The sequence below is a fragment of the Oreochromis aureus genome, linkage group 3 (assembly GCF_013358895.1).
Source record: "Oreochromis aureus strain Israel breed Guangdong linkage group 3, ZZ_aureus, whole genome shotgun sequence".
NCBI lineage: Eukaryota > Metazoa > Chordata > Actinopteri > Cichliformes > Cichlidae > Oreochromis > Oreochromis aureus.
Genome location: NC_052944.1, coordinates 66,483,376 through 66,503,439, shown reverse-complemented (window position 1 = coordinate 66,503,439; position 20,064 = coordinate 66,483,376). Strand labels below are relative to the sequence as shown.

Sequence of the window (20,064 nt, the reverse complement as noted above, 5' to 3'; positions counted from 1 at the left end):
TTGGACACATTGTGTGTTCTCCATTCTTTAAGCACCGGTTTGAGCACCGTTTAAGCACCGGCACTGTTTCAAAAGCACCGGTTTGGTACTGGTATCGGATAAAACCTAAACGATACCCATCCCTACACATAATTGTCACAAAATTACTATATATTATATGTTTGTAGACATCTAATGTTCCCAGTCTACCACCCAGTTTCTAAGAAAGCCCAGCCTGCACAACATGTGAAACTAGGCAGATTAGGGATGGATGCTCAGGTTGCTGTGGAGATCTTAAAAAAACAAACAAAAAAATTCATTTAAAAATCAATCTGTCCTCCATAGTTTTCCACACACTGAATAGGTTGTATTTGCAGTCTATTTTAATGAATCAAACAACATATTTCCTTCACTGTCCTTTTGCCCCATCATCAAGTATGTAGCTGAAACCTCCATGGTTGGGCTCATCTTTGATGAAGATGAGAAAGTGTACAGGGTGGAGATAGAGAATTTGACCTGGTGGTGCTCACAAAATAACCTGAAGCTGAACGTCCTTAAAACAAAAGAACTCATAATGGACTTCAGGAGACACAGACAGATCCACTTCGCTCTTATAATAAATGGTGAACACATCTCCCACAGCTTCTTCTCCTGAGCCATTCGGACTGTTGACAAACACTATCCCCCACACCCCACCCACTTACCTCACCAATCTGAGCCATGGCCTGAGTAACCCCCATCGCTCAGACCACACACAGACTATTCAGATCAAGTCTTTTCTTTGCACTACTTCCAAGCAGTTTGCAACTATTTCGTTGTTTGCCTTTCACTTATTTTTGTATATATCCCTCCTGTGACATGTGCACTGCCAATAAAGGGCTATTCTATTCTTGTCAGTTATTCATTTAATAACACTGGAGAGCAGACCTGCTCTCTGTCATTTATAAGGTTGCAGTACTGTGCCAGCTGCAGATGGTTTATCTTTCAGCTGCTCTTTAGTGCTTTCATCATTACTGAGGCTTTGCTGATGGTGTTGATTTAGCTCAGCAACTTTGATGAACAAAGTTTAACTAGGTTTTGTTTATGTGTCTTTTAGAAATCCTCTGGTTCTGATCATTCCGATCTCTCTGCTGAGCTGCACAGGTGCTGAGGTAGGTGCAACCCAGTGCCAATGAGGTGTTCCTAATACAGCGACCGGCTGGTCTTTGCATGGTGTATAAAGGCATCAGTCACAAAACAATAAAAGCCAGTAGGTAGCAGGAGAGAAGCTTAAGTTTGCCCAACATGTGATATTTTCATCTGACCATAACATACCAACAAATCGTCGGTATGTCACGCATTGAATGACAATCTCTGCGACTGCTACACAGATTACAAGTTTTTCAATCTTACAAACAGAAATATAACAGACAAACATTTAATTCAGTTTGCTTTATAAATACCAGGTAAAACAGCAGTCAACTCAAGGCACTTTATGTAATAAATGGTAAACGGCGGTATTTGCATAGCGCTTTACTTAGTCCCTAAGGACCCCAAAGTGCTTTGCACTACATTCAGTCATTCAACCACTGATGGCAAGCTACATTGGAGCCACAGCTGCCCTGGGGCGCACTGCCACCAGGCCCTCTGGCCACCACCAGTACGCAGTGGGTGAAGTGTCTTGCCCAAGGACACAATGACCGAGGCTGTCGGAGCTGGGGCTCAAACCGGCAACCGTTCGATTACAAGACGAACTGCCAACTCTTGAGCCACGATTGCCCCGTAAAGACTCCCAATAAACAGTTTACAGGTAAACACTTTAATACAGTAATCGTGCTACATCAGCATCTTCCACTTTATCTGGTGGTGAATTGGCTTCTCTATTAATTAGTTCTTCTGCAGCATTGAAAGACTCTTCCCATCGTTCCTCATCTATCTTTTCGCTCATTAAAACAGTCAGGTTTTCTTTTGCTTTTGTCCTTAGCTCTTTCCACACAGTTTCTTCCTCTCCCAGAATCAGTTTGTAAAATGTCTTTTTACTGTCCAAGCAATTTAATGTTTTTTGTCGTTTTTTTTTTTTTTTTTTTTTTAAACAGCATTTCCCAGATCTAAAATAAGACATAAAAGATGCTCCAACAATGACAAGCAAGGGGAAATTGTAGCCAGTGCGCTGAAGAAGAAAAAAAAAACAACAACAACAAAAAAAAAAACACAACACACACACACACACACACACACACACACACACACACACACACACACACACACACACACACACACACACACACACACACACACACACACGTTTCTTGGGTTAGAGGGACAATTTCTGAAATTTTTGGCAAATTAGACTGGACATAGGGCTATGGGGACACCGGGTTCCAGAGGTGCTAGAGCTACAATATGCATATCAAAAATCATGAAAAAAATCAGCAAACCTATACACAACTTAAAATTTAAACATTTTCTTTGCTCGACTGAGATATAAAAAAGGCTATTTTTTCAGACATTCTGGTGGTTTGTAGAGACTTTTCTGTAGCTCGGTCTATAAGGACAGTCTGGTGTACAAGGTCAGTGATGTCATCATACATATACACAAAGTATAGTCTGTTCTGAAGGGACACATGGTGTGTAAAGCCAGTCTACTGTACACACACACTGAGTAAATCTGGTTTAAAAGGACACATTGTGTGTAAAGCCAGTTCACTGTACATATACTCACACATGCACTAAGTATAACCTTCTTAGAAAAGAAGGTGTATTATAAGACTGTGACTGATACATCATTATAGTAAAATTGAATAAATTTGCTTAGGCTGCTGCCCCCGCGACCCGGCCTCGGATAAGCGGTTGAAGATGGATGGATGGATGGATGAATAAATTAAAAAAAATAATAAAAAGACTATATTTTGGTTTTCTCTGATGAGCATTACAATCTGACATACAAGCTTACATAAAACACCACAGATCATATCTGTTGTGATCTACTAACAGGTGGTCAAAGTGTCATTAAAACAACTAGAAGCATAACACAACAGTGCTTGCATCAACTAGAACAAACTATTATAGAGTTTTTCATTGTCCTGAAGAAACTGGCACTGAGTGGCTGACCAATAAAACAGCACCTTTGCACATCAGGGGTGAGTCGGGCTGACACCATGACTTATACATAAGACTTATATCAACACACAACACATTTGTTGAATTACTGAACTATATTTAATATAACCAACTCAGTAATCAATTCCTTAAAAGGACAGCATTGTAACAATTATTGAAGGAAAATAAAAGTGAATCCTGGCATTAAAAGACTCAGGCTAACCACACATCAAAACAAAACACTGCCTGTGAGCACAGTGAAGTCAACTACATACTTTTTGAATGGAGAACACTAACCTTGAAATCAGGCCCAGAAAGGTAAAGGCTCAGACTGTCAAAAGTGCATTTAGTGTTTAACATTTATTTATATTTTTAAAGGCCAGTCCTCTGTTGCGCACAAAATCTCGAATGTTTTGAATAGATCTCGTCTCCAAGATAGGTTGTTCCTTTTCTTTGCACTTCAGACACTGCTGGTTGGTGACAGTGATACCGTTTTCAATAAAAGGCTTCATATGTTTCATCACCGCTCCTATCTCCTCCTCAGACCATGGTCTCTTCACACACCGCCTTGATGAAACACGTAAACCTGTTCAATAAAACAAAACAAATTTGAAGTTTAAAAGATCATGTGAGATGCACTTGTAGGTAGAGATGGTGTTCAAAACTGTGAAAACAAGCTGGTACTTGTCTAAACAAATTGTGTGTGATAATAAATAGACTGTAGACCTGATTAAATTTAAAGTTTGATTGTTTTCATTAACATGATAGTTCATCACACTGCTTGGTAAACACAAAATACATTCAGCTTCTTTATATGTTATATAATGTCTAACCACATGATGTTGGTGTTGACTGCACATAGTGCCTAGTGATGGACATGGCATCTGATTTATATCATACCTTTAGTAACTGAGTCAGGGACAGGAGGTGAACCAGAAGTCACACAGGCATCATTCCCTGGTCATCTAAAAATATTGCACAGTATAAATGTATGGGCTTAAAGAGGCTTTCTGCCTACTAATCAAACACCATGGGCACAGAGGGGACAGTGACAGCCAGTTCTATTATACTAACTATACACATGGCAATGCTGCTGAACTGGATGAAGTCAACAATACCTTGGGTAATAAGTTTACTGGGAAACGATGTAGATTTTGCACAGGCCAAATCTTGCTTGGCCAAAACTGATGAAGCATCAAAATACTAGTCATAAAGCATTAGTGTCACAATTAGGAATGGAACAACTAACAATCGACCATGTAAAAATGTACTGATGGTTAGTAATATTGTTCTAAACACAATCCCAGGTTATCGTAATCAGCATAGTAGTGTTAATAGTAAAGTCTGATTTCATTTTAATGCAATGAAAAACAGAGATGCAAGTGGCATTAATGAAACAAGAGAGCATCGTTATCATACGTGATGTGCGCTGTTAAAATACGTTACTGCACATTTCACTGGATTTGTCTCTGAACAGGACTAACTCACAGATCCCAGCTCATTACATAAGATATGTTGGGCAAACTTTGAGTACAGCATTGAAAATGTACCTTGAGCTGCAGTCTCGGAGAAGTGAGGCAAATCAGAAGTCACAGAAGTTAATATTTCTTCATTGTCATTGATATATTTTTTTTTTTTTTTTGCTAGAGATAGATATATATAGATATATATATATATATATAATACATACAGTGAGGAAAGTAAGTATTTGAACACCCTGCTATTTTGAGTTCTCCCACTTAGAAATCATGGAGGGTCTGAAATTTTCATCATAGGTACATGTCCACTGTGAGAGACATAATCTAAAAGAAAATTCGAAATCACATTGTATGATTTTATAACAAGTTTTTGTATATTTCTTTGTAAAATAAGTATTTGAACACTTGAGTCAAACTATATTAATACTGCCTTTGTTAACAATTACAGCGGCCAAACAGTTCCTGTAGTTCTTCACCAGGTTTGCACACATTGCAGAAGGTCTTTTGACCCACTCCTCCACACAGATCTTCTGTAGATCTGTCATGTTTTGAGCCAACACAGACTTTTAACTCCATCCACAGATTTTCTATTGGACTGAGGTCTGGAGACTAGTGAGGCCACTCCAGAACCTTGAAATGCCTCTTACGGAGCCACTCCTTGGTTTTCCTGGCTGAGTGCTTCAGGTCTTTGTCTTGTTGAAAGACCCAGCCAGAACCCATCTTCAATGCTCTGACTGAGGGAAGGACGTTTTGGCCCAAAATCTCACAATCCATGTCCCCGTTTATCTTCTCCTTAATACAGTGCAGTGGTCCTGTCCCTGTGCAGAAAAACAGCCCAGAGCATGATGTTTCCACCCTCATGCTTCACTGTAGGATGGTATTATTGGGATGAGACTCATCCTTCTTCTTCCTCCAAACCCCAACAATGGAGTTTAGACCAAAAGTTTTATTTTGGTCTCATCTGACCACAGGACTTTCTCCCATGACTCTGGATCATCCAGATGGTCCCTGGAAAACTTCAGACGGGCCTGGACATGGGTTGGCTTAAGAAGGGGAACCTTCAGTGTGATGAATGATTTTAAACCATGATGTCTCAGTGTATTACTGATAGTAGCCTTGCCAACGGTGGTCCCAGCTCTCTTCAGGTCATTGACCAGCTCGTCCCGTGTAGTTCTGGGCTGATTCTTCACCTTTCTTAGCATCACTGACACCCCACGAGCTGAGATCTTACGTGGGGCTCCAGTCCGAGGAAGACATTAGCCTCTTCCATTCAGGGGCGCCTGCAGGAGTCTTGCAGAGGGTGCGCACAGTCACCTGCAGCGCCGCCATCGCAAGACACACACATGCGTGCACGCGCACTGTCGCGCCCCGAGCTGCTTGGCAGTGGCTCTGGAGCCCTTTCCAGCTTTGTGAAGGTCTAAAGTTTTGTCTCTTGTGTCGTTGGACAGCTCTTTGGTTTTACTCATGTTGCTGCAACACTTTTGACAGATTGTGGGGTGCACATGTGTCTTTATGAAAGCTAACGGCATCAAACAGGTGCTGCTAAATTAGAATCATGAGCAGAGTGTAGTTGGACTGTTTAAAAGCAGAATAACAGGTCTTTGAGGGTCAGAAATCTGCATGATAAGCAAGTGTTCAAATACTTATTTTAAGCAGTAATATACAAAAATATTTTAATAAAATCATATATTGTGATTTCGAATTTTCTTTTAGATTCTGTCTCTCACAGTGGACATGTACCAACGCTGAAAATTTCAGATCCTCCATGATTTCTAAGTGGGAGAACTTGCAAAATAGCAAATACTTACTTTCCTCACTGTAAATGGTATTAACTACACAGCAAAGTACAAACAGAACTGCAATAACATTATCTAAATATATAAAATGTAAATTTTAAATATTTTATCAATACAACTGCAAAGTCTATAACACAGAATACAATAATTTCAGTACCTACATGAATGTGGAAGCATCAGGGAGTTGCTGTGATCCAGTAACCATCCATCTATGTCATCTATAAAATTGAAAAAATGTTATTAGACCAACCATATTCACAAACACCAAGCCGATTTAACAACATATAAACCATGCATACCACCAATTTCATCCAGAGTTTTTCCTTGAATATCCTTCACACTTCCCTTCTCCATGGCCATGAGCAACTTGGAGATCTTAGCCAGCTGAATTGTTGACTGGGGCAGTCGATAGTATTCTCTATGGACCCTAATGTCATGGCCGAGGAAATCGGCCAGCTGGTCTAGTTCATTATCTTTCAAGTTCATGACTTGGCTTATCGTGGCAATCTGTTTGCGCGAAGGTTAGTTGATCTGAGGTTCTGAGGATGTTCAGCTCATAAGCATCTGCAAACTGACCAAACTGCCCTCTGTAGTGACCATCACTACAAGGAATGGCGAAAAGGTACATATTGTTTTCAGATACCCCGCACTCTTTCCTCTTACTAACGAGGAGTGACAGGTTATCGGTCATATCAGAAGTCAGGATCACAGCCACCTTTCGTCCTTTTTCCCCTTCAGTTCCACTCTGGCAAACTGTTGGCAAAGCCTTTTCTCAACTTCTGTAAGCCCAGAGCTGATGTCATCGTTTAGTTTGGACATGTCACGATCTTCAAAATTTTTGACAGTCATACGTGCTACTTCACCTTCCCTCCTCCTATTGAACAAAATCACTTGACAAAGGATCACCTTTGCTAGTGCTGCATAAGTTCCTGCTGTTGGGTTATCACCTAGTTTCTCCCTAGCCGATTCCACTTGCTGACCAAGATATAACTGCAGCTTCTGAACATCTCTGGTCAGTGGAAGGCTGTCGACCTTGTTGTATTTTGCCTCACTCAGGTTTGATAAGGCTGAATGGGAAACTAATTCAGACCACTTTGTTTCATGAAGTGTGTGAAACCTCCTGATTGAATCGATCGCCTCTTGATCCTCTTCCATGAGAGCACGACACATGATAATATCACTTATTTTTCTGAGAGAATGTCCAAGCTTCAGGGCCAAACTTGGGGCTTTGAATGTGCTGGTTTCAGTATCAAAACCTGAAACTCTCTTGACAGCATTAGTAAGAATAAAGAAGTTGGCTGGTTTTATTGCCTCTTCCATATTATGGATTCTTGTTGTGTGACGCAAAGTCACAAGTAATCTCCCAAGTTCCCTTACTTTCTGTCTTATATACTCATGCTTTGATCTGTCACTTCCATGCTTATTAAAAAGAGACTGAGCCAACTGCATAATATAATGATCATTCCTTATTGCACTAGACACATCATCCTTGTGCATCTTGCCCAGTACTGAGTAGAGTTCACTTGAAATTGGCTGAGACATTGTGGATTGAGTAGATGCTACACCAAAGACTCTCTTTCAGCTTCTCTTCAGCATTATTCTCTGGTCTTAAAGCACATCTTTTCATATGCCGAGAAACTTCTTTTCTGGATATCATACCCTTACAGTATAAGCAGTACTCGTATGTCTCAGCGCTGCTGCTGCTCTTTTTTGAGATCCTTTTCACTTTAAGACAACCTGATCCTGTGGTTTTAACAGCAGAGTTGTGCTTGAAGTTACCAAGGTTTCGTAACCTTTCAAGATGAACTTTTCTGTCTTTTGATGATTTGGGTAACTGAAGCACCTGGGCGACTTCAGCATTTTCATTTACATGCGTCTCCAGATGACGTGCAAATTTTGTTTGAGGTTTTCCACACACAAAACAAAAATTGACTGTGCTTTTGATTAATTTTGTTGACTTGGTTGGGGATTCATTTTGGCTAATATAAAACAGTACTCTTTTCGCTACATGCATCTTTTGTTTTCTGCTGGCATGACTCTGAGCTGTCTGGTTCTTGGTCGGGATGAAGATCATCAGTAGTTTCAAGATCATTCAAAATGTGCTCAAAGTTGTTCTTAACATCCATGGTCTGTTCTTTTCAGCAAAAGTAACGCATAAATCAGGCATGCTAGCAGCATGGGAGTTTTTGATGGTCCAGGTAACTCAATAGACAACTCTGTTCCTGAGCTTTCTGAATCTGATGCAGAATTTGGGATGTATTCTTCATCAGATGAGACATCACCCTGTTCATAAATACAGCATAGATTAAATAACAGAAATAAACATGGGAAGGATAAATGCTAAATTGTTCACGTCACAGAGCTCGGGACGTAAACCAAAGTCTCTAGATGTCTTAAAAGTACTAAGAAATACCTCCTGATTTAAAGAAGAAAATGTGCAGCAGATATGTATTTTGTGCAAGTATTTTGATTCTGCTTGATCAATTTGCAATCTGTGATCGATTCAGTACTTTTTTGATATTTGTCCCATTTCTAATATCCAATTTATATTTTTTGAACAATGACATTAACAAAAAACCCAAACACAAAACAAAAAAACTAAGACACCAGCCCTAACCTGGTCCCAGAGCCCCTCCCACAATGACCCCCACAGATCAAAATTTGTAAAACCTTTGAGACTAGATTGTATGAAACTGTTTTTTTTTTTTTGTTTTTTTTTTTTTACAAAGGATTATAATAAAATCTAAGTAATATTTTTACAATGTGTTTATTTATTTCTGGCCTCTCTCACATAACTTCTACACTCTATCCAGTCAAAAATCTCTCTGCTTTCAATTCTCTATCTGAGACAACACTTACAAAACTGATTATCCTTATAATTTTGTGATGAAAGAAAAAGGAAGAGCAAGCAACATGTGGCAATCTTCACGAACTGCATCTACGTCAATATTAACTATATTATAATGAAGCCTGCGTAAATTCAACCTGGGAGACACACCTGCACATCGTCTCCATCATCATCATCATCATCATCATCATCATCATCATCATCATCATCTCAACTCCCTTCAGCTGCTCACTCCGGCGCAGCCAATCCGGAGCTCCCTCGCACCTACGCCTCCATTCAGCATCCGGGCATTTAAGCTCTTTCACCCATAGCTCGGCCTCTCAGCGTTTTCGCATCCCTCCACCACCCTGCACCCCCATGCTTGCCCCTGCCTCCATACCACCACCAGTGTCCAGACCCCGGGAAGACCTCCTACTTCAATCAGCAATGCTTTTATCAACAGTTTTCCCTTGAGGTCTGACCGCCAAATATTTAATGTTCAATAAAGCATGTCTAATTCTTTCTCCGTATCTGAGTCTTTCCAGGTTGAATTTCACTGTACACTTACGTCGGACATATCCCAGTCTTCTGAAGATGTCTGGAGGCAGATCTTATGCCACACACAACGGCATTCTACAAATACAAAGAAACCACAGCATTAGACAACAACCGATGATTCATTAAGTTATAATTTAAAAAGTAGCGATCCCACACATCACAAATTATATTCACTAAGACCACTAAATATAAACAAGCATAAAGTGAATTTAAAACCAACGCATAACTCAGAATAAAAAGCAGATTTTTTTTTTTAAGTTTAAGACACATTTTAAACTTATGAATATGATATACTGCATCATCCTAATAATCAATTTTTTCATCAGATTTGAGATATAAAACATTGTTATTTTAAAACAGACTAATTAGTAAACTAATATATATATACACACACACACACACACACACACATATATATATACATACATACACATATATATATATATACACACACATATACATACATATATATATATATATATATATACATATATATATATATACACATATACATATACATATACATATATATAAAGGATATCTTATCTTAAATTGACCTGACCAAACTACTCATTATGGGCCACATAGGCCATGTTTCAGAATGCATTCTTGGCTCAAAGACTTCTGGCAGAATGATCTAATGAGAAACAGAAAAGCTAAAATGTTTATCCTACATTAATTAATAAGGATTGAGATGAAAAGGACTTCTACTAAAAAGTCATTGAAAATGTGTAGAGACACCATCAAGCATTTGTATTGCAAATTGCCTGATTGATCTATTGGAATAGGTCTGGATTAATCAGACCCAGTACCTTATTGGGCTTCCTATATTGACATTGTAAGAAGTTTGCAAGTTTGATGCAATGTTTACTCAAAGGGTTTATTATCATCAAACATCATCTTCCAAGTTTGTGTGTATATGTGTAATTACAGAATGACAAACAGACTTGAGGGCAGTTTACTTCATACATGTTGATACTCTCTTAAATATAATTAAACATTTGTGCATTTTGCTTTATCTTTATATAACAGATCAAATCAGGAACTGTGGTTTTTGCATTGTAACATCACAAATAAGCTAAATCAGCATTGTCAGTACGCATGCACGGCGCGGCCGGGTCAGAGTACACCACTACCCACGATGTAAAGGCTGAATTATACTTCTCCGTCAGATATAGGCTTGGTTCTTTTAATACATCCATGGATATAGGCCTACGGGGAAGTGCTGTGCCAGGGTTGCCAGACGTCAGTGGCCAAACCCCGCACGAGCGTCTCCGGGCACCACAGAGGCTGATGGCTCCGGATATGAGGCTTTGAAAGTGAAAGTTTATTTGCAGCTGTCGATTCATTGTACCAACCTTCTCTCAGCTCTAAGGGATCTGGAATTGTCATCTGACAACTGTCAGTCTCGATCTCGAGCAGAGACTTATATCCAAGGTAGCATAGCCTCCCGCTCCTGCTGTTTTGTTAAAACTATAGGGGCTTTTTGTAGTGAAAACGCCCAAGCGAGGGCCACGAGTTCTTTCTTTCTCTTCCCAGCAGCACTGTATCCCCGTTTCGTACCAAATTCTTTTAAAACATTGACTTTAGGACGCTCAAAATATTCAATATCGCTATCACACGCGGCCGTGTTTACTGTTTACGATGCACGCTGGGTAGTCGTGACCCTTGACCCGGACCGGCATGCCTTGCGCGCGGTGAGATGCTTATTTAGCTTATATGAGCTTCATGTTGAAAGAGTGAAACAAAGATTTAAAGTTGTAAAGTTCAACAGTCTAATCAACAAAGAGTAAGAGGGCAATATACATTATTACAGTATGCTCTCTGTTCTCTGCCACACTAAGCAGACAAACTCAAATGCATGATATGTGATAGTATCTGCCATTACACTGTGTATCATCAATTCAAACCATTGCAATAAAACTTTGAAGTGATTTTTTTTTATTCTTTACATATGAAAATGTAGACCTGACTCATGGTAACTTATGGTATAGTGAAAAAATGCATTAATTAACACAAGATAAATAATACACTTACGCTTGCATCTTAGACCGTGCCATCTGATAGCTGTCAAAGGTGAATGGCATATCCCGCATTTGTCAAGTTTCACCGATTCAAATACCAGCCTATGAATTGTACACTGGAAAAAATTTAAAACATGAAATGAAACAAAACATTGTTACCCAAATATTTTATGACGAATTAAAAATAATGTTTGACCGTTTTACATATTTTCTACCAATCCTTCAGGAGAGATGGAAAGGGAGATAGGAGTTACTTTTTAGATAAAATAGTGAAGCATATCTATTCAATTCCTGAGATTTGTGAGTTAGAGAGAGGGGAATCTATTTAGATGAAGCAAAAGTAAAATACTAAGAAGCTAAAGTGACTGTGAGTAAAAGGTGCATGTATATGTCTGACACAGAAAAACCCAAGGTTTTCAAGGACACTGTCCATCAGCCTCATAATGACATCTGAGCTCAAACTGATGCTTTCACTGTTTCACCTCCAGTGTGTGGCCACTCAGTAAAACACACTTGTTAAGGGGACACTGTGGTTAGAAAAGACCTCCTGTTCTACATAGAGGACATTTCCACCACCGCTGCCAGATGTTTGCTAAAATACTCAAAATGGAGTTTCATGTAAACACCATAACACTTCTAACCATTGGTCAATTTTAAAACAAAGGTCAATTTCAACTCACCTCACAAGCAGAGTCATTAGGCACAGCTCTGGATGATTGTGGCACCTCTTTCGATTTGCTCTCTGTACAAGGGAACACAAGGAGATTCAGTGCTTGACTTTCGTTAAGTCAAAAAAACACATCTACGCATAACGCAATCAATTCACATCCCTGACTGTTACAATTCTACTCAAAATATCCATCAAGACACTATAGAATCATCAGAAATGTCCCAATACTGGCACATTTTTCATGCAGCAAACCTTCAGGCATGTCATGCATTGCCAGAAGTTAACAACATTTACTCAAAACTGACCACTGGTAAGTTCTTCTGAGAACGCTTGGGGTGACAACTCCTGATACTGGACACCACCTTCACCAATTAACTCTTTCAGAGAAGAAGTGCCACGCTGACCTCCAACAGAATGCACCTAAAAGATGCAAAGATGAACAAGCATCAATGGTACAGTGTCCATCTGATCAAGAGGACACTCTCAGTCAAACCTTAAAACACCCAAATGATGTTGAGAGGAAATGCAATGTTAAATGATGACTACCTGTACTTACAATGATTTAAAGACTGTACATGCAGTATAATTGTAATCAATTGATAAACATGATCTTTACAAACCACACTATTTACCAAACTACACATTGATACAATCTTTAGTAAACAGATGAATCCATGCTAACCTCATGCTCAGAGTTGTCTGCTGTAGGTCTAGATGACTGACACTCTGCTCTTAATTCTCTGTCTGTAGAAGAGAACACAAGACATGGAGGCATAGTGCTTTGCAAGACCCCAGGGTTTAACAGGTAGTGCTTACTCAAGCAGGGACTCACCTGTGAATGAGTCTGTAGAGATCACATGGTGCTCCACGTCATGGGCAATAGGCTCTGCAACACACTGTTGACCAGAAGGGATGCTTGCGATCTTTAGCTGGGTATGAAAAGTAGAACAAATATTGTAAACATCTGGCAGCTACAGTGGAAATGTATTTAATCCACTACGAGTGGTCTTTTCTAACCAGTGTCCCCTCAACCCGTGTGTTTTTCTGAGTATCCCAAACACTGGAGATGAAACAGTGAAAGACTCAGTTTGAGGTCAGATGTCAGGACAGTGTTCTCACATACCTTGAGTTTGTCTGTGTCAGACACACACACATAGTTAAGCATTTTCTGTTTCACCTTCAGTTAAATACAGTTCTAACTCTCACCCTAACTGCAAGGAAACAGAGTGATTAACCCTTACCTAGTTAAGTGAAGCCAAAGTAAGACAATACTAAGAAGCTAAAGTGACTGAGTAAAAGGTGCATGTATATGTCTGACACAGAAAAACCCAAGGTTTTCAAGGACACTGTCCATCAGCCTCATAATGACATCTGAGCTCAAACTGATGCTTTCACTGTTTCACCTCCAGTGTGTGGCCACTCAGTAAAACACACTTGTGGAGGGGACACAAAACAGATAAGCTTGCAATCATCACTTGGGAAAGTCATACAAATTCAAGATTTAGTTAAACCAGATTGAATACCACCAAGAGGACATTTAAATATTGTGACTAGGGCTGAAACAACTAATCGATTAATCGACAACTAATCGATTATTGAAATAATCGTTAGTTGCAGCCCTAATTGTGACATCTAGATATGTAGGTTTTAAACAACAATTCATAGGGGGAAAATTTTTTTTTAAATGACCCACCTTTTTCCGCCAGGGCCATTCTTTCCCACCATAGTCATAAGTAATTTCACTTCCTGCCGCAATTTCCTTCAGTGCAAAAAGGCAGAGATGCAGCTTCCCTTCTGCTTCAATCAACTTCATTCTGCAATTTGGTGTCCTGTGTTCATCGTTTACTAGTCGCCCAAATGACCCATCTTCAAGTGCTCCATCAATACTGCAAATTTGGAAACATACATTAAACAAACATTTATAGTGACACGCCTATGAACTATACTATAATTTTTAAGCACCAACACAAACACAACATCCAATACAAGTTTAGTTGTTAAATGCATAGTTGATAAGTTAAAGAGGGTCCATCAGTCAAGGACGTGTTGCTTTCTGACTGAGATAAGTGTTTGCGCTTCTACTTGTGCTTAGAGCTTAAACGTGGTTTTGTTGTACTGTCGCGCTGACCTAGTAGGTGTGGCTGTTACTCTTCTCTTCTCTTCCTCCTCTTGCCCACTACCTGCTCTGTGCTGCTGCTTCCGCGTGGCCGCTGATTAGACCTTGTGCAATCTACAGCTAAGCGCAGCCTGGTGCGCACTGCTCCGCCAGGTGAGTTGAATTAGAGCAATCAAGGGCGGGCGTGCCTAGTAGACCTTAAAATGCATGCAGCAGTCATTTGACCCGAGTGCGACATACTGAGAGGACAGCAAACCAAGCACAATCCACTTTCCACTGTGAGGAAGACTGAGTTAGACGGGCTATCGGTAAGCTCGGACTCATATTTGCTGCTTATATGTTTGGGAACTATGGAAGCTCAATTGTGGAAATGTATTTATGCTTTGGGAAATAGTTACTGCATTTAAGTTTAAAAAATTATATTGATATTAAAATAAATGTTTAAGTTTGAATAAATTGTTTATGTAGATAGTGTTTCCCACACATTTATGTTAATTAATACTAAAATTAATTACCCCAAATCCTTGGTTAAATCTTAAAACTAGTGTAAATATGTTTGGTTTAATTTAAGATAAGAAAAATAATTCTTTGTAAAAGAAAATCCTTGGTTAAAGTCTTTATTAAAATATTTGTAAACTCTAAAATGTATACTTTAAAAATGTAATTGTTACAGAAAGTGTAAAAAATGCAAGGTAGACCAGTTTATTTCATCTTCGTTGTTTGAAATTACTCACCTCTGATTTAAAAACTAATGAATGTAAAACTAAAACTAGGATAAATGATAGTTTAGACAAAAGTGGCTTTACTGAAGTGTATATTTTTATTTCATTTGTCTTCTGTATAATGCATTTAATTTATCTGAATGATTAATGAAATGTTCTTTATTTTTTGTGTTGAAAGGTTTTTCACCTATCCATCAAGCCATCCATCTACCTACCTCACAGACAGAACACTTGACATGTACTATTTTGGCATTGTACATATTATACAGTAGTTTTGGACACAGTATAACAGTGCACGAGTCTCCGTGTCCACATGTGCCAAATGCGCACAGACACAGGGCCGCTCATTCAGCCCTGGCCATTTGAATTTTCTCTATCTCTATATTATATTTTAAATCTTCACAGCAGCGTGAGCACACTGTCTTAGCTGTAAAATGTAGGCTTATAATATTACCCCTCTAACCCCGTACATTACGCCCATGAGTGTGTATTAGAGAAGGCACACAGAGGCTGAATACGGGGACTAACGAACCCTCAGCATATGTGGAGTCCCGTCAGTCCCCAGTACCCATGAGTTCCCGGGGACCACAGGGTCACCGGAAATGATGGAGCCTTAGTAAGAATGAGATCCCGCTATTCCACGGGTCCGTCCTCCCCTTCTATAGATTCTGGGGACTGACGGGGCGGGTACTAGAGGTAAGGACTCGTTAAAGAGCAATATGAGATGTTTGCTTCAGAAATCCTGACCTTGCAATAGAAATGTAAACATTCAGTCATTTTGAATTTACCACAATGTCTTCTGCTTCCATATGAATTCAAACATGAAGACTGAACATGCGCTGGGGTACAGGTTACGTCTGTGTTCAGCTTCAGTTGCATCAATAAGCTCCCCTCTATACTCGACCACAAAGTCTCCTTGTTTGAAATTGGCTAAAGTGAAGATGCCACGACCTGAAGACACAACCATATTAGAGACACAGGCGTGGCAGCACTGCAAATAATCAATTCATTAAATATGTATATCTGTAAATTGCAAGTATGCAATGTTGTGCTTTTTTTCAATTCTACATATATAATAAAGAAAACATGTCCAAGTGCAGAAAACATAAATAGCCAGGCTCGCTAATAACTAAATTATTATTAAAATACCTTTAATTTATATTGATGTTTGTACAGGTCACCACTGGTGATGCGTAACCCCTCAGTCTAGCCTGCAGTGTGTCAAAGTCACTCACCTTTAACTGAATTAATAAATTTGATTTCTAACATTGAATTCTTGTCTCTTCTTGCAAGGATGTGATTAATGGCATCCTGAAGGGGAGTGGTTCTCCGTGACATGATTTGCTAAGGAAATTAAGATAAAAATGTAAACAACATCAAAACTTCAAGCCTTTATGCTTACAAGGGCATTAGTAAAGCCTGAATGAGAAGCACCCCCCATGTTAGCGTATTATTAGTTTAAGGTTATTTTAGTTTGGTGATGAGTCCTGGAGGGATTCTGGTTAACAGATAAATGGATGGGGGCGAGGCTGTATTTGTGCAGATTAACTTGACTGTGTTCCACCTGTGTTGATTAAGTCAAGTATCTGACATGCTCCACCCAATTTTTCTTATGTCACTAATAGCATGGATACTGAAACTGTTTCAATTGAGTTCTATGCTTTCATTACATTCACATAACAGACACAGACAAGGCTGATGTCTGAGTTGTTTTAACAGAAAGCATGCACTTGCAGATATTAAAGATGCTTAAATGTCCTAATTTAACTAAAGCCTAACTCTGACTTAGCCTAAACCTGTCTGTCAAACTAAGCTTTAGATCTCTCAGGAATAATGTGCTTCATCAACACAACTATAAGAGAGCAAAACAAAAATGTTTTTTTGAATTTCTTACCTTGAAACAAGTGATGAGATTAGGCCAGGGTACAAAAAAAAAAAAAAAAAAAAAAAAAAAAAAAAAAAAAAACGATCCCGGTGCTTGGGACAGTCCGGGAATCCCCGCCCCGCGTGTTGCTGTGACCTCCGTGAACAGTTCCGCGTGCTCCGGCTCTAAAGCACTGTCTGTCAGAACGTCCGTCTTTTAAGTTTTATAATTACCTTCTTACCTTTTCTCCAAAGCGTGTCAAAACTCTGCCAAAATTGATGGATGAATAAGAAGCGCCCAATCAGTCAGTCTAAATCATTGATGTAAATATCAACGGTCTAAATGGGTAATACTAAAATGCGCATGCGCAGCTTCCATTCGCATGTGATGTGTATAATGTCCCGCGCTCGTGTATAATTTCCCGCGCTTGTGTGTGCGGCATGCGGGGACAACTCCAACCGACAGGGGGCAGTGGCGGACACACAAATATACAACACATGTCAAGTTTTTGGTTTACAAAGACTTTTGAGAAAAACACTTTTTGGGTATTAAAACATGCCCAGAAACTGTTTTAAAAGGTTAATTTTATGAGGACAGCAAAATGTCCTCCTGTAACAGAGGGTCCTCATAGCTCTTTGATTTGTCTTGAAAATTGTCCTCCTAAAACGAAAAACACACACACACGCACACGCACACACGCGCGCGCACACACCCCAACCAGGGTGGGCGGCGGGGGAAACCGGATGGAGGGACCGAAACAAAAACACAAGGAGCCAGAAACCAAAACACAGGGAACAAAGTCCAAAACAGCACTGAGGCCCAGGAACAGTCCAAAAGAAAAACAAAACTGCCCACGAAAGGCGCAGAGGCCCAGGCAACAGCCTCAAAAAGGTTCAGGGGGCCGGCCCGGAGGTCGACGGCATAACAGTCCAAATCCGGGCGGTTCAGGGGGCCGGCCCGGAGGACGACGGCCCAAGAGTCCAGGAAAAAAAGTTCAGGAGGCCGGTTGGGCGGGAGGCACCGGCGGCGACGGAGCAGGTCAGGAGGCCGGTCGGGCGGGAGGCACCGGCGGCGACGGAGCAGGTCAGGAGGCCGTCCACGACGGCGGGCGTCCAGTCATCGGCCTGGAAGGGGCCAGAAAGGACGAGCAGGCGGACAGGACGCGCAATCAGAGGCCTGGAAGGAGGCCGGCACTGTAGAGGCGCAGGATGTGGTCAGGCGTCGGCGTGGCGAGGCAGGACCAAGCGAAGCTGTAGCCGAGGCGGACCGGGCGGCGGCGGCCGCAGGCAACGGCGTGGGGAGCCGGAGATGGTGGCGCTGCAGGCGGCGCGGCTGATGAGGAGGCTGCTGCAGGCGGCGCTGAAGCTGGAACAGGCGGCGGCGTGGATGTTGCTGCCGCTGCCGCGGGCGGGGGGCGCTTCTGGCGGCGATGTGGGCGCTGCAGGCGGCAATGTAGGTGGTGGCTGAACAGTCTCCCCGGAACGGTCAGTAGAGATGAGGATGTGTTGGCTGGGTCCTCCAAGACCCCCAGCTGACGAGGCAGGAGGCTGGAACGGTTCCTCGGACCCTCCAGCGGAGGCAGAAGGCTGGTGCGGTTCTCCAGAACCCCCAGCGGAGGCAGACGAAGGCTGGGCGGGCCCCTTGGACCCCCCAGCGGAGGCAGACAAAGGCTGGACGGGCCCCTCGGACCCCCCAGCGGAGGCAGACAAAGGCTGGACGGGCCCCTCGGACCCTCCAGGCGAGGCAGGTGGTAACTGAGCAGGCGACTGAGCTGAGATGTGAGCTAATGTTCGAGCTATGGATAGAAGTTTAAGTTCTATTGACTGTTGTAACGATGGTAGTAATGGTGGGTTAGGTGGTGGATAGCAGTAAGCTGAGCTAGTTCCCCTGAGTCTCCAGAACCTGAAGAAAACCACCGGACGGGCTCACCCGAGCCTCCAGCGAGGTCAGAAACAGGTGCAGGTACCTGCGGATACCGGCCTCTCCCACCGAGGAGAAGGTACGGGTGCCGCGACAGGCACCGGAGCAGGGACCAGCTGGACCGCAGCCTCCCTCACCTGAAGCACTGAAACAGGTGCAGGGGAATGCTGAGCCCGAGCCGCCCTGGGAGCAGGAAGACAACTGGGCGAAGGAGCAGGGTCAGAAAACAGAATCCTCCAAAATGTTTTTTAGCTTCCTACCACCACCATGTCTAATAGTCTTAACAGTCTCAGTTTTAGCAGTGTTCATATGATTGTCTTTTCCCAGCTCAGAGGAACGAAAGCAGTCTTTATAACTCACCACTGGGAGTTGTTCCACAGAGAAAGAGTGGTGACGGTGTGAGCGCCGCCTCCTCCGGGAAGTGGGAGGTGGCAAACTGGGCTGCAAATCCTTCAACGGACCGGGCTGCAATGAAGAATCAGAGAGTTTATGAAGCTCAGAACGCTGCAGACCCAAAAACAGAGGGAAGGAATGCAGCGGAGTGAGTCTAGCGTCCGACGTCACATAATCCTTTCTTCGCTGCTTAACCCTCTTGTTGGACTGGAAATCCGGGGGTGGAGGCGGAGGTGTAGCGACCGGAGAGAACGAGCACGTGCTCAATCTGATCCTCCGAGGCATAGGTGCCGGCTCGGCCGTAACTATGGCGGTTTGGAGGCTGCGGGGCCCCTCCAAAGCCAAACGAGACCCATAGAAGGGTGACTGGAGCTCCTGGGCATGCTTAGCCTCCTGCCTCACGCTCTCCTTGAGGAAGGCAGAAACTGCGGGTCGCCGATACCATACGGAGTCTGCTGGGTCCATGTTCTGGTCGCGATCTTCTGTTAGGTGTTGGATGTGTGTTGACAGGAAAAGGACCCAAAGTGCAGACTACGGAGACAGGCGTGAACTCAAAACAGCATAAATCCTGAACTCAAAAGTGTAACAAAACTAAGAATACAAAATACACTTACATAGACAGAACACACAGCAAGATAA

General features: G+C 41.7%; 1 protein-coding gene across 1 annotated transcript; it reads right to left on the bottom strand.

Annotated features, from left to right (window-relative positions):
• Positions 1 to 5,144: 5,144 nt before the first annotated feature.
• Positions 5,145 to 16,842, bottom strand: LOC116324651. The gene is made up of 12 exons (XM_039601689.1): positions 16,484 to 16,842; positions 16,037 to 16,199; positions 14,104 to 14,296; positions 13,243 to 13,339; positions 13,093 to 13,154; positions 12,716 to 12,830; positions 12,421 to 12,482; positions 11,754 to 11,856; positions 9,727 to 9,791; positions 8,501 to 8,614; positions 6,631 to 6,838; positions 5,145 to 5,353 (listed from the first exon to the last, which is right to left on the bottom strand). Exons 1-12 carry the CDS (start codon positions 16,584 to 16,586, stop codon positions 5,145 to 5,147), a joined length of 1,494 nt encoding a protein of 497 aa, XP_039457623.1. The 5' UTR covers positions 16,587 to 16,842.
• Between the last annotated feature and the right edge of the window lie 3,222 nt (positions 16,843 to 20,064).

Bases quoted from the DNA above. Each gene is read 5' to 3' on its own strand.
- LOC116324651 (XM_039601689.1), bottom strand. From the start codon at position 16,586: ATGTCACGGAGAACCACTCCCCTTCAGGATGCCATTAATCACATCCTT. The intron at 12,483-12,715 runs GTCAGTTTTGAG...TCCCTTGTACAG, and splicing joins CTCAGAAGAACTTACCAGTG to AGAGCAAATCGAAAGAGGTG. The intron at 8,615-9,726 runs GTAAGTGTACAG...ATTTATGAACAG, and splicing joins AAGACTGGGATATGTCCGAC to GGTGATGTCTCATCTGATGA.